Source organism: Ictidomys tridecemlineatus, chromosome 2 (assembly GCF_052094955.1).
Source record: "Ictidomys tridecemlineatus isolate mIctTri1 chromosome 2, mIctTri1.hap1, whole genome shotgun sequence".
NCBI classification, from domain to species: domain Eukaryota; kingdom Metazoa; phylum Chordata; class Mammalia; order Rodentia; family Sciuridae; genus Ictidomys; species Ictidomys tridecemlineatus.
The window spans coordinates 226729619-226746581 of record NC_135478.1 but is presented as its reverse complement, the minus strand read 5'-3'; the positions used below and the strand labels follow the sequence as shown (position 1 = coordinate 226746581).

General features: G+C 39.0%; 1 protein-coding gene across 22 annotated transcripts in view; it reads left to right on the top strand.

Moving 5' to 3' along the window:
• The window catches only part of Kmt2c (lysine methyltransferase 2C), a 271073-nt gene that overhangs the window by 222595 nt on the left and 31515 nt on the right, over positions 1-16963 (top strand). For all 22 annotated transcript variants that reach the window (XM_078040864.1, XM_078040869.1, XM_078040883.1 and 19 more), the window contains 9 exons: positions 1992-2124; positions 2361-2575; positions 4644-4717; positions 6016-6198; positions 6536-8458; positions 8892-9184; positions 10968-12787; positions 13847-13958; positions 16043-16121. In XM_078040864.1, coding sequence (XP_077896990.1) covers positions 1992-2124; positions 2361-2575; positions 4644-4717; positions 6016-6198; positions 6536-8458; positions 8892-9184; positions 10968-12787; positions 13847-13958; positions 16043-16121 — 4832 coding nt within the window. The remainder of the gene's footprint in view (positions 1-1991; positions 2125-2360; positions 2576-4643; positions 4718-6015; positions 6199-6535; positions 8459-8891; positions 9185-10967; positions 12788-13846; positions 13959-16042; positions 16122-16963) is intronic.

Here is a 16963-nt window from a genome sequence, read left to right as displayed (position 1 = left end):
GCAAGAAAGGAGCTATAATCAGTGCTGCTGTCCTGGGAAGTAGCCTTGTCTTTGGATGTACTGACAGGAGCTGTCATGATTGTGTACCGAAGGGAAGCTGGATGTATGCATAGTCAAAAACTCCCCGTCACACTGTGGCCTGGCTGATCATTACCTCAGGATTAGTTAGGCAGGGCCTTATCTATGAAAAAGAAAGTTGCTGTTGCCTAGTGGGTAGTTTTAACTCATCACAAGAGATCAATCAGACCTTTTTTTCTTGGGATCCAGGGTAAGAAACTATGGGAGGGAAGTGACTCAGAGCAAAAGAGACAGATACAAATTGGAGGCAGATGTGCCCAACTTTTCTGCTGCTTTTAGTTATCTCTTGGACATTTGCAGGCCCAATGAAGAGTTGGTGTTTTTAATAAAAGCAGCCTCTATGTCCTTGTTACACTAACAAAGTTGGTTAGGTGCAGTAGATTTGAAGAGAAAAATGACCACCTCTTAGTTAAATTAATAATGAAAGAATGATGCTTTGAGTTTTACTTTTTTGTGCCCTTGAAACAAATTGTTTAACTCTCTTCTTCTTTTTTTCTTAAATGAGGTACACATAATAACTATTTTATTGGGCTGTTGTGAGGGTATAAAGACACAATAGATGTAAAGCTTTTAGAATAGCTGCTGTTATTAGGGAAATAATAATGTGGTTGTAATAGGTAGTGCTGATGATTAGCCAGCTGCAGGACAGTGATTAACCTTTGGTTATCCTAATTATCAGAAAGGTATTTGTTATTTTTCACTAAATCCTCAGATTCCTTAATAGAACCAACTTCTTGCCAAAGTTGAAAAGAGAAGTAGCATTCTATTTTGAATAAAAAGCAGAAATCTTTACCTTGATTCCTTCTAGCACACTGTATCACGGAACATTAGTCATTGTGAAAGCCCTCTAGCATCCAGCTCTGGCGTGCAGTGGAATAAGCCCTCTTGTGAAGGTCCTGGAGACCGCCTCCAGCCCTGTCTGTGCTCGGCTTCCATCTCTGCCTATGTGCACTAGAGCTGAGTTCACACTGAGAGTGCATTGGGCTTTGGAACATCACGTACATGTACACATGTGAGCATTAGACTTGAGGTTTTTCTTTTATCTAATATTATATCAACGTGACCAGGCTGGGAGTTCTCTACCACCCCAAAGAATATCATGGTATTTGTGTCACTAGACAGTGAGGTGAGTCTCCTGTAATAGCTCCTCTTACATTCCACCAATTACAGGGGCCATATGTTAGAGTATGTCTCCACAGTTCATCATGTTTAATTGGCATGGCTCTTTTAAAAGTATGTGAAAAGTTTTTTTGTTTATTGTTGTTGTGTTTTGTTTCATTGCTGGAAAACTTCCCCAGTAAGGACAATTATCTTATTTCCAATAGTTTAGACAAGTAGACCATCATAGTAAATATTGGAGATACACATTTAAGGAGGGTTGTGAAGAAACCCAGGGTGGTCTCACACTTTGCCTAATATCTATTTAGAAAAGAAATAATAATATATTTAAAACTCACGAATGAACTGGAAGATTTAAAAATGGTTTTCAGGGCAGAACTGCAAATAATGAAAATTAAGGCAAAACTGCAATTTGTTTCTCTTGTAAAGTTAACATATACTAATAGTTACTGCTTCCCAGTACATAGATCATCTCAACTCACCAAACAGTAACCCCTTTTCATAAATACAATCTAGTTTTGCTTCAAACAAGTAGAGAAGAATTAAGATTCAAACCCAGGACTGTTGTACTTTGAAACTATTTTTAGTACACTATAATTAGGTGAATACAATTGTAGAGACCATATTTCAAAATGTTATAACCAAGTGACCCTTTAAAGAGTATTATACAGTATAATGTTGTGGGGGAAAACTACTTTTAAGTAGAATTAAAATTTTTTATTTAAAAGTATTTCAGCTACTTGTTATTTGTGAATGATATGCAAACCGACTCCCCACCCCCTTCCTTTTTTAAGATGTGTTTTCACGGATGCCACTCATGAATGGCCTTATTGGACCCAGTCCTCATCTCCCACACAGTTCTTTGCCTCCTGGAAGTGGATTGGGAACTTTCTCTGCTATAGCACAATCCCCTTATGCTGATACCAGGTACTTAAAAAGTCTTACATGCTATGGAGAATTAAATGATACTAATTTTAATTGTATCTTAATTGACCTTTTTAAATGCTTGTGTATGATATTGGTGTATGTGGATTTCGCCAGAAATCATCAAGCACATTACTTTTAGCTATTTTGTAATAAATCTTAATTAAAAGTGGTACTGGAGCCTGGAATCAGGAAGTTATTCTTGTTTATGAAGTGAAGGTGTTTATTTTTTTCACCAGGGATAAAAATCCAGCATTTAATCCAATAGCAAGTGATCCTAACAGCTCTTGGACACCATCAGCTCCCCCTGTGGAGGGAGAAAATGACACAATGTCGAATGCCCAGAGGAGTACACTTAAGTGGGAGAAAGAGGAAGCTCTGGGTGAAATGGCAACAGTGGCACCAGTTCTCTACACAAATATTAACTTCCCCAATTTAAAGGAAGAATTCCCTGGTGAGTCACGGACCGTTTCTGCCCATTTATTCACCGATATTTTCAAGTATAAGGGTTTCTTCTACAGATGGGAAGCCCCTGCATCTTCACTGTGGTTCATCAGTCTGACTGTCCACAGTATAACGATTCTCTAGCTATCTAGAAATGCTTTTGCTTTTGCTTAGTTCTGTGCATTACATTCATTTGCATATTTTCAAACCTTTGTTTCAAATACTGAAATTATCAGTTTTCTAGTGCCTTGCAGTGCATGCACAAGTCCATATTGTGCAATTCTAAACCAAAAATGTTCCTGGAACGGGAAGTATCCTATAATTCCTAATATTAAGTTAAACTTAAATCAGTCACTTTTAAGTTGTTGGTATTGAAACTTACTCAGTGTCATCTTCCTTTTGTTTCCCTCCATTCCTTTCTGACCTGTGGGTATCCTGGATCTGTTTGGAAAATCAGAGGAAACAATAGTGCTGTTTTTGAAATTTTGACTAAATGGAGGGTGAAACTTTTAGATTAATGAATTGTCAGTTATCGAGTACTTATAAGCAACACTTTTGTATTATTTTGAGTTTATGTTGCCAGATAAACCAGGATTTAAAATTTATTAAAATTCTGTCTTATGATAATTTCCCAGCCATCTTTCAACACTCAGGCTCTTTTAAGTTACTGGAGTGCATCTGGATGTATTTTTTCTCACATGGACCCCTGGGCATGTTAGTTGATCTCCCTTTAGTACTTTATTCAATGTACAGAAATAAATCAAATATACTTCCCTATCTAATAGTTTAAATCAGTGGTTTAATGCAATATCTCCATTCTTTAGCTACATTTTATAACCACACTTACATTTGTTGCTCATAGATGAGCAACTGTTTCTATTAAAACAGTTTGGTCAGCATAAATTGCTCTTAAAGCAGAGCTATAGATTTGTGCTTCTTTTTAGTGATTTTCTTAAAAAAGTTTACTTTGTGATTGAAAAACCTCTTGAAATACAATGATAAGGCTGTTGGTCTGTCAGTTGACTTTTGGTTTCATTGGCTTTTTGGAAACTTTTTTGGCCGGGGCAGGGGTGGGGCAGTGCTTGCATGGAACCAAGGGCCGTGTGCTTGCTAGGTTCATACTCTGCCAGTGAATTACACAGCTGTATCTAGCCCCTTAATGCGGAGTCAGACTTTTTTGTTTTTATCATTAACGGTTGATCTCACCAATACTTGATTTTATATACCATCAAGGCACTAAATTTTATATAAATTATTTAAAATAATTACTTTTCTATGTTGCTGATGAGGTGGTTATTTATTATGATCATGATCATTTCCTTTAGTTCAAAATGATAGATTTCTGTTTAGTGTAGATTATTTAGAAAACTTTCACTTTGATTCTGATATAGATAGATAGATAGATATAGATATGTAGATATGTAGATATATAGATATAATACACATACACATATGTTTTTATTTCAGGGAATTTATTATACTTGGTTTAAATTTGACTAGTTGGCCCCTTGAATTAAAAAACTTGCCAACTTTATAAGGCAGATTGCTAATAAGGCAACCCTTCTTTCAGAGAATATTTGTTTGACTTACTACGTGTCAGGAACTTGCTATTTTTTTAAGAACTTACTGTAGTAGTACAGTGATCCCTTATTCCAGACACTGGGACCAGAAGTGTTTCAGATTTTGAAATATTTGCATATGCATAATGAAATTTTCTTGGGAATATCTTTGAGATTGGACCTAAGTCTAAACATAAAATTCATTTATTTTCATTTACACCATATACACATAGCCTAAAGGACTTTATACAATATTTAAGTACACCAGTGTTTTGACTATGACTTTTATCACATGAGATCAGGCACAGATCCATTTGTGGTGTCATATTAGTCCACAAATAGTTTTGGATTTTGTACCACTTCAGATTTCTGATTTTCAGATAGGGATGTTCAACCTGTACTAAGTCTGGAAGATGTGGTCTGAATAAGATTAACTGTCAGCAGTTCATCAATTTCTTTTTGTTACAATACATTGTAAGCATGCCTCTGAAAAACGTGTATTCTGTTCTTTTGTTGTAGACTGGACTACTCGAGTGAAGCAAATTGCTAAGTTGTGGAGAAAAGCAAGCTCTCAGGAGAGAGCTCCATATGTGGTATTTAAAAGAACTAAGTGTTGTCTTCTTTCGGGGCGGTGGGGGGGGGGGCGCAATACTGGAATTGAACTTCAGGGCCTCACACAAGCTGGGCAAGTGCTCTGCCACAGAGTTGAATCCCCAGTTCATGAGTTAAGTCTTTAAAACACAGCATTTAATCTTTATTTTTGTTGTCTTTGCTTAATGAAAAGATTTTCCACTGAAGAAAATGCTTGTTAATACTTGCATAATTAATAGGCAACTTTATTTTGTAGTGATGTCCTAATTCATTATCTCTCTCTTAAGACAGAGTGTGACATTTTTATAAAGTCAGGGACAGACCAGGATGAGGAATTTTAGGAGCATGTTTACTTCGTTTCACTTGTTCTCTTTAGCAAAGAGTACTCAGTTTGGAGATGGGATTAGTATGCCTCTGTTTCTTCCACAATAAGTTCTTTTGTTGTTTGTTAGGTTTACTAGGGAATCTTTATGCATCTTGAAAGAAACACATTTAGACATCTTTAAGGAGCTTGTGAAACATGGTCTTAGTCAGGAATTGGAGAATTTTTAAAAGAGCCAAGTAAGATTGTTAGCCCAAATCAAATCTTTGGCTTTCATTGTAAATAAAACTAAATATTATTGTTTGGAAAAATATATACAATTATTTTCCATTCAATCACCAATGAACATATTTTCAGTTATTTGATTATTTTGCATAGAGTATTTAAAGAACTTATACACATATATACACATATGTAGCATACACACATATATCCATGTGTTTATTTAATAATGTTCATACACCTATAAGTGTGTGTATATGTTTTTCTTATTGGATTAGATTAGATTGTTTTACCTTGGATTTAGTAAGGCAATGACAAGGTATTCTTAATGTTTCTCTGTAATTTTATGTAATGGTAAGTTTCAAATATACAGATTTTCTGTCGAGTGGACCAATTTTCCTTTCCTCTAAATTGATGGATATGTTAATTCTTTCATTTTCTAAGGATATTTAAGAGTATTAGAAAGAAAAATACTAGATTACACCTGGGATCTCCTAGGCTTTTTCAGATAAATAGATAGAAACATCTTAAACTGATAACGAGGACATGTGCTATAAATAGAGAAGGTGGGCTAATGTCCAAAACCTTTCTTAGGAGAGGCTGTAAGTTCTATAGGATAATATTCAACTATTTTTGAGTACTTAACCCAACTTTTTCTTGCTTTTGTATGGTAAAGTTCAGCATAGTTTTATTTTTATTCCTGAGTAACCACATTGACATATACTGGAAAATAACATTTTTCTCTTTTTGTCAAAGCAAAAAGCCAGAGATAACAGAGCTGCTTTACGTATTAATAAAGTCCAGATGTCTAATGATTCCATGAAAAGGCAGCAGCAGCAAGATTGCATCGATCCCAGCTCTCGCATCGATTCAGATCTTTTTAAAGATCCATTAAAGCAAAGAGAATCAGAACATGAACAGGAATGGAAATTTAGACAGGTATGAGGTTTGGAGATGATTTTCTTTTTTAAATTGCGTTTTTGTTCTTTGAGAAGTGAGGTATTTACTTCTTAATAGAACATTTTTACCTTTTTTGGTAAAATATATTTAAATTGATTTGAGAAGTTTATTGAAATATTATAAATAATAGACTGCCCTAGGCAAAATTGGGAATCCTCTGATGAATAATCATCTCTTCTCTAGGACTATACAGTCTAATATGGAAGCAATCTGGTAGCTATTGACCTCAAACAAATTAATTTCCTATTGCCTTTTCTACCTGTGATAGTTATTTTCTTCTTAACATGTGATTGCTTTTTCTATCTTGTTTTAATAGCAAATGCGTCAGAAAAGTAAGCAGCAAGCTAAGATTGAAGCCACACAAAAATTAGAACAAGTTAAAAATGAGCAGCAGCAGCAACAGCAGCAGCAACAACAGCAGCAGCAGCAGCAGCAGCAGCAGCAGCAGCAGCAGCTTAGTTCCCAGCACCTTCTGGTGCCATCTGGGTCTGATACTCCAAGCAGTGGGGTCCAAAGTCCCTTGACACCTCAGCCTGGCAATGGAAACATGTCTCCTGCACAGGCATTCCATAAAGACCTGTTCTCAAAACAGCTGCCTGGTATCCCTGCTTCCACACCTTCAGATGATGTGTTTGTCAAGCCGCAAGCTCCACCCCCTCCTCCAGCCCCGTCTCGGGTACCCATTCAGGAGAGTCTTTCTCAGTCTCAGACTTCTCAGCCACCTTCTCCACAAATGTTTTCTCCTGGGTCTTCTAGCTCCCGACCACCATCTCCATTGGATCCTTATGCAAAAATGGTTGGTACCCCTAGACCCCCTCCTGGGGGACATAGCTTTCCCAGAAGAAATTCTGTCACACCGGTGGAAAACTCTGTGCCTTTATCATCCGTACCAAGGCCCATTCAGATGAGTGAGACCACAGCCAGTAGGCCACCCCCAGCCAGAGATCTGTGTTCTTCTTCTACAACAATTAGTGACCCCTATGCAAAACCTCCAGACACCCCTAGGCCTTTAATGACAGATCAGTTTCCCAAACCTTTGGGCCCATCCCGGTCTCCTGTAGTTTCAGAACAAACTGCAAGAGGTCCTCCAGCAGGTGGAACCAGTGATCACTTTACTAAACCCTCCCCTAGGGCGGATACATTTCAAAGACCACGGGTACCTGACCCGTATGCACGACCTTTGCTAACACCAACACCACTTGATAGTGGTCCTGGACCTTTTAAGACTCCACTGCACCCTCCTCCATCCTCTCAGGATCCTTATGGGTCAGTATCCCAGGCATCAAGGCGACTGTCTGTCGACCCTTATGAAAGGCCTGCCTTGACACCAAGACCTGTAGATAATTTTTCTCATAGTCAGTCAAATGATCCATATAGCCAACCTCCCCTAACTCCACATCCAGCAGTGAATGAATCTTTTCCCCATTCTTCAAGGGCTTTTTCTCAGCCTGGAACCATATCAAGGTCAGCATCTCAGGACCTGTATTCCCAGTCCCCAGGAACTCCGCGACCTGTAGATTCTTATTCCCAACCCTCAGGAACTGCTCGGTCCAATGCAGACCCTTATTCTCAACCTCCTGGAACTCCTCGGCCTACCACCATTGACCCATATACTCAGCAGCCACCAACACCCAGGCCATCTGCACAGACAGAAGTGTTTGTTACACCTGCAGCTAATCAAAGGCACTCTGATCCGTATGCTCATCCTCCTGGAACACCAAGACCTGGAATTTCTGTTCCCTACTCTCAGCCACCAGCAACACCAAGACCAAGGACTTCAGAGGGTTTTACTAGGTCCTCAGGTACAAGACCAGCCCTCATATCAAATCAGGATCCTTTCCTGCAAGCAGCACAACACAGAGCACCAGCCTTACCTGGCCCTTTGGTAAGGCCACCTGATACATGTTCCCAAACACCTAGGCCACCTGGACCTGGCCTTGCAGACTCATTCAGCCGTGTTTCCCCATCTGCTGTTCGCGATCCCTATGATCAACCTCCAATGACTCCAAGGCCTCAGTCTGACTCTTTTGGAACTGGTCAAGTTACTCGTGATGTTGCTGACCAGCCGGGGCCTGGGTCAGAGGGAAGCTTCAGCACATCTGTAGACTCTCCCATGAGTTCCCAAGGCCAGCAGTTTTCTGGTGTCTCCCAGGTTGCTGGACCTGCACCAACTTCGGGGGGAACTGACACACAGAACACTGTAAATATGTCTCAAGCAGATGCAGAGAAGCTGAGACAGGTAATCATGGCACACGTTTTCAATGTCTTAAATGTATCTTTTGTGGAAGCCATTCATTTAATCAAATGGTAATTTCTATACAAGTGTTAATTTTATTTAATGTTATTGTTTTGTAATACAAAGAAGAAAAATAAAATTTGTAAAATTAACACCAGTTGAATTACATTTAATCGTATCTAATTTCAGTCTTTATGAATTTGTTAAAGAATCTTTTGATATGAAAGCTGAAAGTTTCATGATAGCTGAATGGCAAATGGAACCAAATGACTAATTTGTTTTTTATAGTGTATCAAGTAATTAAATATGTGTTTTTATCAAACTTTGAAACATTTAGACATTTTAAATATTACCATAGCCCCATAATGAAAACATTATGATGTTAAAAACCACTAGTTACTGGAAATCCCAGTGATTTTTGTTTCTTTGCATTTAGCGGCAGAAACTACGTGAAATCATCCTGCAGCAGCAGCAGCAAAAGAAGATTGCTAGTCGACAGGAGAAGGGGCCTCAGGATGCACCTGGAGTGCCTGCCCCGGTGTCCCTTCCTCACTGGCAACCAGAGAGTATCAACCAGGCTTTCACTCGGCCTCCACCCCCTTATCCTGGGAACATTCGATCACCTGTTATCCCTCCTGTCGGACCTAGATATGCTATTTTCCCCAAAGATCAGCGTGCTCCCTATCCTCCTGATGTTCCTGGTATGGGGATGAGGCCACATGGATTTAGGTAGTGCTTTTAATTTTCTGCCTGATTTAAATTGCTGTTAGAAGTAACTAGATAAACGGAGTTGGTATTAACCAATAAGCTGTTAACACTTTCTACTTCTTGCTCCCCTCTCACATAAATCAATGTTATTTTCCACAAACGAGAGGTCAGGGACTTTCTCCCTTCTTAAAAACTCTAAATGGCTTAAGCACAGTCCCTTCATGACTAAGTATTATCTAGGACTTATAGCCATATTGATGTAGCTCATCATAGTAGTCAGTATCCCCCAAAATGTAGCTGCTACATGCAGGCAGAACCTTTTTTGATGTGACAAGTGAGGAGACTTGTGCACTCAGCACATTTTTATTCTTTTCATTTCATTTAAGGTGCAAAATATTGGTGGAACAGAATTCTAAAGAAAGGATGTTTCTCTTTAGGAACTTTTCATGACAAGGTTGGGTTGTAAAGGTAGCAGAAATGAATCATGACCATGTTTCCTTTTTTAAAGTGGCTACTAGGTCTATCTAGACTAACGCCCTAGTTATAATGAGGAAAGGGTTATTTAAGATGTAATTTTTGGGAGAAATGTGATTTATTTATTTATTTTTAAATGTTTATTTATTTATTTATTTATTTATTATTGTTGGTCGTTCAAAACATTACATAGTTCTTAATATATCATATTTCACAGTTTGATTCAAGTGGGTTATGAACTCCCAATTTTACCCCGTATACAGATTACTGTATCACATCAGTTACCCTTCCATTGATTTACATATTGCCGTTCTAGTGACTGATGTATTCTGCTGTCTGTCCTATTCTCTACTATCCCCCCTCCCCTCCTCTCCCCTCCCCTTTTCTCTCTCTACCCCCTCTACTGTAAATCATTTCTTCCACTTGTATTATCTTGTTTTACCCCTCCTTTCCTCTTATATGTAATTTTGTATAACCCTGAGGATCACCTTCCATTTCCATGCGATTTCCCTTCTCACTCCCTTTCCCTCCCACCTCTCATCCCTGTTTAATGTTAATCTTCTTCTCAAGCTCTTTGTCCCTACCCTGTCCTTGATTACTCCCCTTATATCAAAGGAGTCATTTGGCATTTGTTTTTTAAAGATTGACTAGCTTCACTTAGCATAATCTGCTCTAATGCCATCCATTTCCCTCCAAATTCTATGATTTTGTCATTTTTTAATGCAGAGTAGTACTCCATTGTGTATAAATGCCACATTTTTTTTTTATCCATTCATCTATTGAACGGCATCTAGGTTGGTTCCACAATCTTGCTATCGTGAATTGTGCTGCTATGAACATCGATGTAGCAGTGTCCCTGTAGCATGCTCTTATTAGGTCTTTAGGGAATAGACCAAGAAGGGGAATAGCTGGGTCAAATGGTGGTTCCATTCCCAGCTTTCCAAGAAGAAATGTGATTTAATCTTGTACTATGTCTCTGTGTTGCATGCTTACCCTTACTTCCCCATTTTTGTCTACCTTTTGTCCTTTTTCCTACAGGAAAAAACTACACTCTCCACAAACATTTTCATTCTTATTTCTAAATGGTGGATCTCCATATGCTTGGTGGCTGGCTGTTCCTGGGTTTACATGATCTAATAGAGAGAGGCATTTATTGTAGGGAGTTTAGCAAACCTTACTGTATATGGGTACTTACAAGTACTTTTTAAGTTGGCAGTGACATTTTGCTAAATCATTGCATGTAGCAATGATATTTCAAAACTTTCTTTTTTCAACCTAATTCTGAATTCAAGAAAATACTGAAATATTTGCCCCCCTCCCTTTTTTTTAGATTTGGATTTCCAGGAGGGAGTCATGGTACGGTATCCAGTCAGGACCGATTCCTAGTGCCTCCTTCACAAATAGCAGGAGCTGGAGTTCCTCCGCATCTGAGAAGATCAATGTCTGTAGAAATGCCTGGACCTTTAAATAACTCGCAGATGAATAATCCGGTTGGACTTCCTCAGCATTTTCCACCACAGAACCTGCCAGTTCAGCAGCATAATATACTGGGCCAGGCATTTATTGAATTGAGGCATAGGGCCCCAGATGGAAGACCACGACTGCCCTTCCCTGCTTCTGGCAATGTTATAGAGCCACCTTCTCATCCCAGACATGGAAACTTCATTCCTCGTCCAGACTTCCCAGGCCCAAGACACACAGACTCCATGAGACGACCTCCCCAGGGTCTACCTCATCAGCTCCCTGTGCATCCAGATTTGGAGCCAGTGCCTCCACCTCAGCAGGAACAGGGCCACCCTGCCCATCCATCTTCTGTGGTCATGAGACCTCTGGGTCATTCCTTGGGTGGAGGGTATTCTGAGGCTCCCTTGACAGCAACTGTGACAGCTGAAAGAGCACCTGGTAATGTACAAATGGCCAGTCGGTCTTCTGATGGTTTGGAGGAAAAACTTGATTCTGATGACCCTTCTGTGAAAGAACTGGATGTTAAAGACCTTGAGGGGGTTGAAGTCAAAGATTTGGATGATGAAGATCTTGAAAATTTAAATTTAGATCCAGAGGATGGCAAAGGAGATGAATTGGATACTTTAGATAATTTGGAAACTAATGATCCCAACCTGGATGATCTCTTAAGGTCAGGAGAGTTTGATATCATTGCATACACAGATCCAGAACTTGACCTAGGAGACAAGAAGAGTATGTTTAATGAGGAACTAGACCTTAATGTTCCAATTGATGATAAATTAGATAATCAGTGTGTATCTGAACCAAAAAAAAAGGAGCAAGAAGACAAAGCTGTGGTTCTTTCTGATAACCATTTGCCACAGAAAAAATCCACTGTTACCAATGAGATAAAAACAGAAGTCCTATCTCCAAATTCTAAAGAGGAAACCAAATGTGAAACTGAGCAAAGCGATGAGGCTAAAGATGCTCTGGTTACTCCCAGCCCCCAAGCTTCTGCTCACACAGACCTGAATGATGGGGAAAAGAATCCTTTGCCATCTTCTGATTCAGACCTACTTGAGAAAAGAAGTAATCAAGAAACTGCTGGCTCCAGTGCAAGTGTTATCCAAGGATCTGCGTCACTGCCAGCTCAAGATGTGGTGAACTCTTGTGACATCACTGGATCAACTCCAGTTCTCTCAAGTTTGCTTGCTCATGAAAAATCTGATAATTTGGACATGAGGTCTTTGGGGTCTCCCCCACCAACGCTGCCAGCCTCACCCTCCAGTCGTGTGTCGAGCCTGCCTCCTACTTTAGTGGCACCACCTGGCCCTGTTCTGGATAATGCTGTGAATTCTAATGTGACTGTGGTCTCCAGGGTGAACCATGCTTTTCCTCAGGGGGTACAGGTAAATCCAGGATTTATTCCAGGTCAGTCATCAGTTAACCACAATTTGGGGACAGGAAAACCTGCAAATCAGACTGTGCCTCTCACAAGTCAGTCTGGTCCCAGTGGCATATCAGGACCCCAGCAGCTTATGATTCCTCAAACATTAGCCCAGCAGAATAGAGAGAGGCCCCTCCTCCTTGAAGAGCAGCCCCTGCTTCTACAAGATCTTCTGGATCAGGAGCGGCAAGAACAGCAGCAGCAAAGACAGATGCAAGCCATGATTCGGCAGCGCTCAGAACCATTCTTTCCTAATATTGGTAGGCATTCCCTTGTGTCTTAAAATAGATTCCTGTGGGCATTAGGATGACCTGCAATATGCTTGGAACATTTCATTATTGAAATTATATTCTGAATAGAGCACTGAGAATTTCTCTGTTCCTCCTGAACTTTAAGCAGAAAACAATTACAAGCTTTAGATTCCTTCCAGGTAAATCAAGAGATTGAAAACTTGGAGTTGTGATCCTTGTTCTACCTGTCACCCTATTGCTGCTGTGTATTTTCAATCATGGAATAATGAATTTAAGGAAATTATTATAGAAATAAAGCTTTCTGCTATCCTTTTGCACATAGTAAATTCTTAGTAGTTTTTTTCCCATAGCCCTATTTAACTTATCTCTATTGGTTTACTAATATTAACAACAAAAATAGAGCCATGAAGCCCAAGACGTCAGTGCTCCAGAGTGTAATCAGTCCACAGAAGGCACTTGCCTGAGGGTTGCTTCTCCTAAGTGAAGAACATGTGCTACCCTGTATGTGCTACCAATTTTGTCATGGAGCTCCTTTTCTCCATTTATATTCAAAAAGATATTTCTTGGTAGCCTCCCAATACTTTTGAGCGCTGACCTCAAGGAATTTATACATTTTTCTTCTAAAGAGAGAAGACTGATTTATTTCTTAGTATTTAAATATCTGCGGGTTCTTATTCCTGAAGCTACAGTGGTAAACCATCCTGACCAGCATTGCAGAAGTTTGGATGGGAGGGACTTGTATTGCTGAACATTTTTGCTATGCTCTCGCTTAGACTCAATAGACTTCTTTATTTAGTTACTGCAGGACTGAGTGTTAAAGTGTGCTTCAATTATGGATTACTGAAGTGTAATCAATCAAATTCAGAATAAAGTTGTTAACGATTATGAGATAATTCCCTCATAATTCCCTCATCTAGTATAAAAACCTGTACTGATTATTAAATAATAATAAGGTGGTATGGAGATCTGTAAATTGCACAATGTTTGTTGTACTTACATGTCATTTAATGTACCTTGAGCCAAGTACTATGAAGTAAGTAACTTTTAAAATATATTTTTTTTCTTTAGATTTTGATGCAATTACAGATCCTATAATGAAAGCCAAAATGGTGGCCCTCAAAGGCATAAACAAAGTGATGGCACAGAGCACTCTAGGCATGCCACCAATGGTGATGAGCAGGTAGGTTCAGGTGCGCGTCCCATGGGTGTCTGAACTGCATGTGGTTGGTGCTAGTCCTGGAAAGAACATGCGAGACTCGCTCGCTTTCCAGAAATGAACAGTGGTTGTGATACTGTGGGATACGGTGAGAAAGAGCTGTACATGTATAAAGAATCTCCATTAATTTTAGGTAAGGTAAACACAAAGTGCGGGGTGGGGGGGTTGTTTTGTTTCATTAGCAGTGCTTACTAAAAATTTTTCAGTTAACATAAAAGCGTTGATTAAGGCAATTGTGAATTCAGCTCTAAAAATATCACCAAACTGATTTTGAACCAGAGAGAAAGTCAAGAACTGATGAAGATGCTAGGACTTGAAGATTTCATAAGTTTTCATGCACAGCAGTAAAAAGGGAATTATGCATTAAAGGTGGCTCTAAGTGTTGTTAGCGTAATTGTGAAAGTAGAATAAGTACGACTACAAGGCCATATTTCTTATATTTTGATCATGAACCACTGTTAGAATTACGTGGCTTTTTGTTGTAGTTTTTTGAAAATGCAGGTTCTTTGTTCAACTGCAGACCTACTGAGTGAGAACATCTAGGGATGGTGCTGCATATTTCCATTTCCAGTGAACACTGTGAATTGTTGTTTGAGAACCTTCAGTACAGCAAGCAGAGAGGCTCAGTTTAGCCTAATAATCTTGTTGAAAAAATTTTTGTTAAAGGGGATATAATTATGGAATCGAACATAAAATTGCATAGATTTAAGAAAAAGATGATACTTCAGAGAAATTTGAATCCTTAATATAGTTTTTGGGGCTGGGGATATAGCTTACTTGGTAGAGTGCTTGCCTCACATATACAAGGCCCTAGGTTTAATCCCCAGCACCCCCCCCCAAAAAAAAATATAAATACACACACACACACACACACCTACCCACCTGTGGATACTCTGGACATGATTAACATTCTTGGAATCAAAGTAAAGGTAGTGGTACCTAGTGCCTAGTGACTTTCAATGCTGAGCAGTGTTAATTAGCACTGTTCCTCCATCACAAGGGTTCTTAACCTTTTTGTCTTGAGACTGCTTGGCATTCTAGTGAAACCTTTGGATTTCTTCTCAGAACATTTTAAATGCAAGCCTCAGAGTCGGAAGTCTTCCAGCATCTGATGCTCATTCAGTATCATCTTCCTACCAGTTAAGCATGTGCTTGTGTGCTCAATGTTTAGTTATTGTTCTCCTTTCACAGAAATGGACATGATGGACCCTTTGAGAGTAGTATGGTAGTTGCATAAGGATGCAGATACCTAAGTCTGGATTGAGTATCATTTTAGACAAAGCTGTAGTCACAGAAGGGGTGGTGAGTGATTCACAGCCCTGAGTCAGAAATCAAAAAGGCACATTCTAAACTTCAGTACTACCTAAATGCCACAGTGTTTGGAGTATGTTTTGAAATGTGTTTGTGCTATGTGTGTATCTTGATATGTTAAAGCACTCTCAATAACTCTGGAGGAAATGTTTTCATATAGGCCATATGTTTCTGCGGAAGGCTTATCAGTCTAATTTGAGTAAGGGACATTTCACTGTATTGGTCAGTCACCAATTGTTAAATGGCTTTTTCAGTAGATTCAGAAATATATCTACTGAAAATATATGAACTTTTGAGTAAAATTTTTTGTTTTAGGATATAAATAGATAAGCTGCTAATTAATTTTTAATAAAAATTAGAAAAGGAAAAAATGTCCTTAGTTTATGTAATAAAGCTGAATCTTTGCTTTATTTTTTATGCCTAAAGGCTTGAATTCAATTCATATTAGAGTCACGTAACAGAATCCAGCCTCTGGAATTAGTTTAGCTGGCTTTTTTCCACAGCCTCCCTGAAACTATCCCCAGATGCTGTTAGAGTAACAGTCACCCAGGTTCACAGATGGTGAAGTGGAGAAGGTTCTGCTGGATACACAGAAAATGGAGCTTATGAGGCCTCTTAACAGGGACACATTGCCACAATTCTTTCTTCCCTGGAGAAGAACATTCTTGGGCACCTGAAACAAGTTTTAGTTTGCGAAGCTCACCGTTTGACACATAGTGGGTTTTTTTTTCTTACAGGTTCCCCTTCATGGGCCCACCAGTGGCTGGAGCACAGGGCAGTGAAGGACAGAACCTGGTTCCTCAGGCTGTTGCCCAGGTAACCCTGCTCATGTGTCACTCTGGAGGGCACACTGTCCTGTTTCCCACCAAACCCATCTCACAGTAAGGCCACTCCACACAGGAGGGTAGCCTACAGCCCTGCCTGTTTGTACTGTCAGTGCAGCAGAAATGGAGGGGTTAAACTGCTTTTAGAACAGAAAACAAGTTGAGGTTAAAAACATTGAATGTAATTTCTGGAAAGGACCTACACTTAAGGGTAGAAAGTCACCTGGCAGGAAACCAAATGACTAGGGCATCTGGTTGTACATACATACATGCATACATTTATTGCCCCCGGAAGACGAACTTTGGAATGAATCTATTATGTTTAGAATGTAAAACAGTAGCAACAAAAGAGCAGAATCATTCTGTTTTGACATGGGTGGTTGTGTTTCATATTTTCCTTAGCATGACTTAGTTCTGAGGATATGCTCTGTTTAAAATAAGCTTGAAGTGTGAATATTTATTTTATATTCTTGCTGTTAGGTAGTTTCTGGAGAAGTGGAATTCCTCATTTCATGTGGTATTTCTACAGTGGTGTTTTGTTGTTGTTGTTTTTTGGGGTTTTTTTTTGTTTTTTGTTTTTTTTGTTTTTTGTTTTTTTTGTTTTGGTTTTTTTTTTTTTTTTTTTTTTTGGTTAAATGTATCTACCTGGAAAACAAGAGCTACCTACTGTATGTCCTTTGGGAATTTTTCTTTTTACTCTGCCAGTTGCACTTATTTATGCTGTTGATTATATCTTTTTTCCTTATTAAAAGGAGACACCATTTGATACACTGGAAATAGCATAGATTAAATTTTTAAAAACCAACTCTGAATTTTCTCTGCAACTTGGGGCAA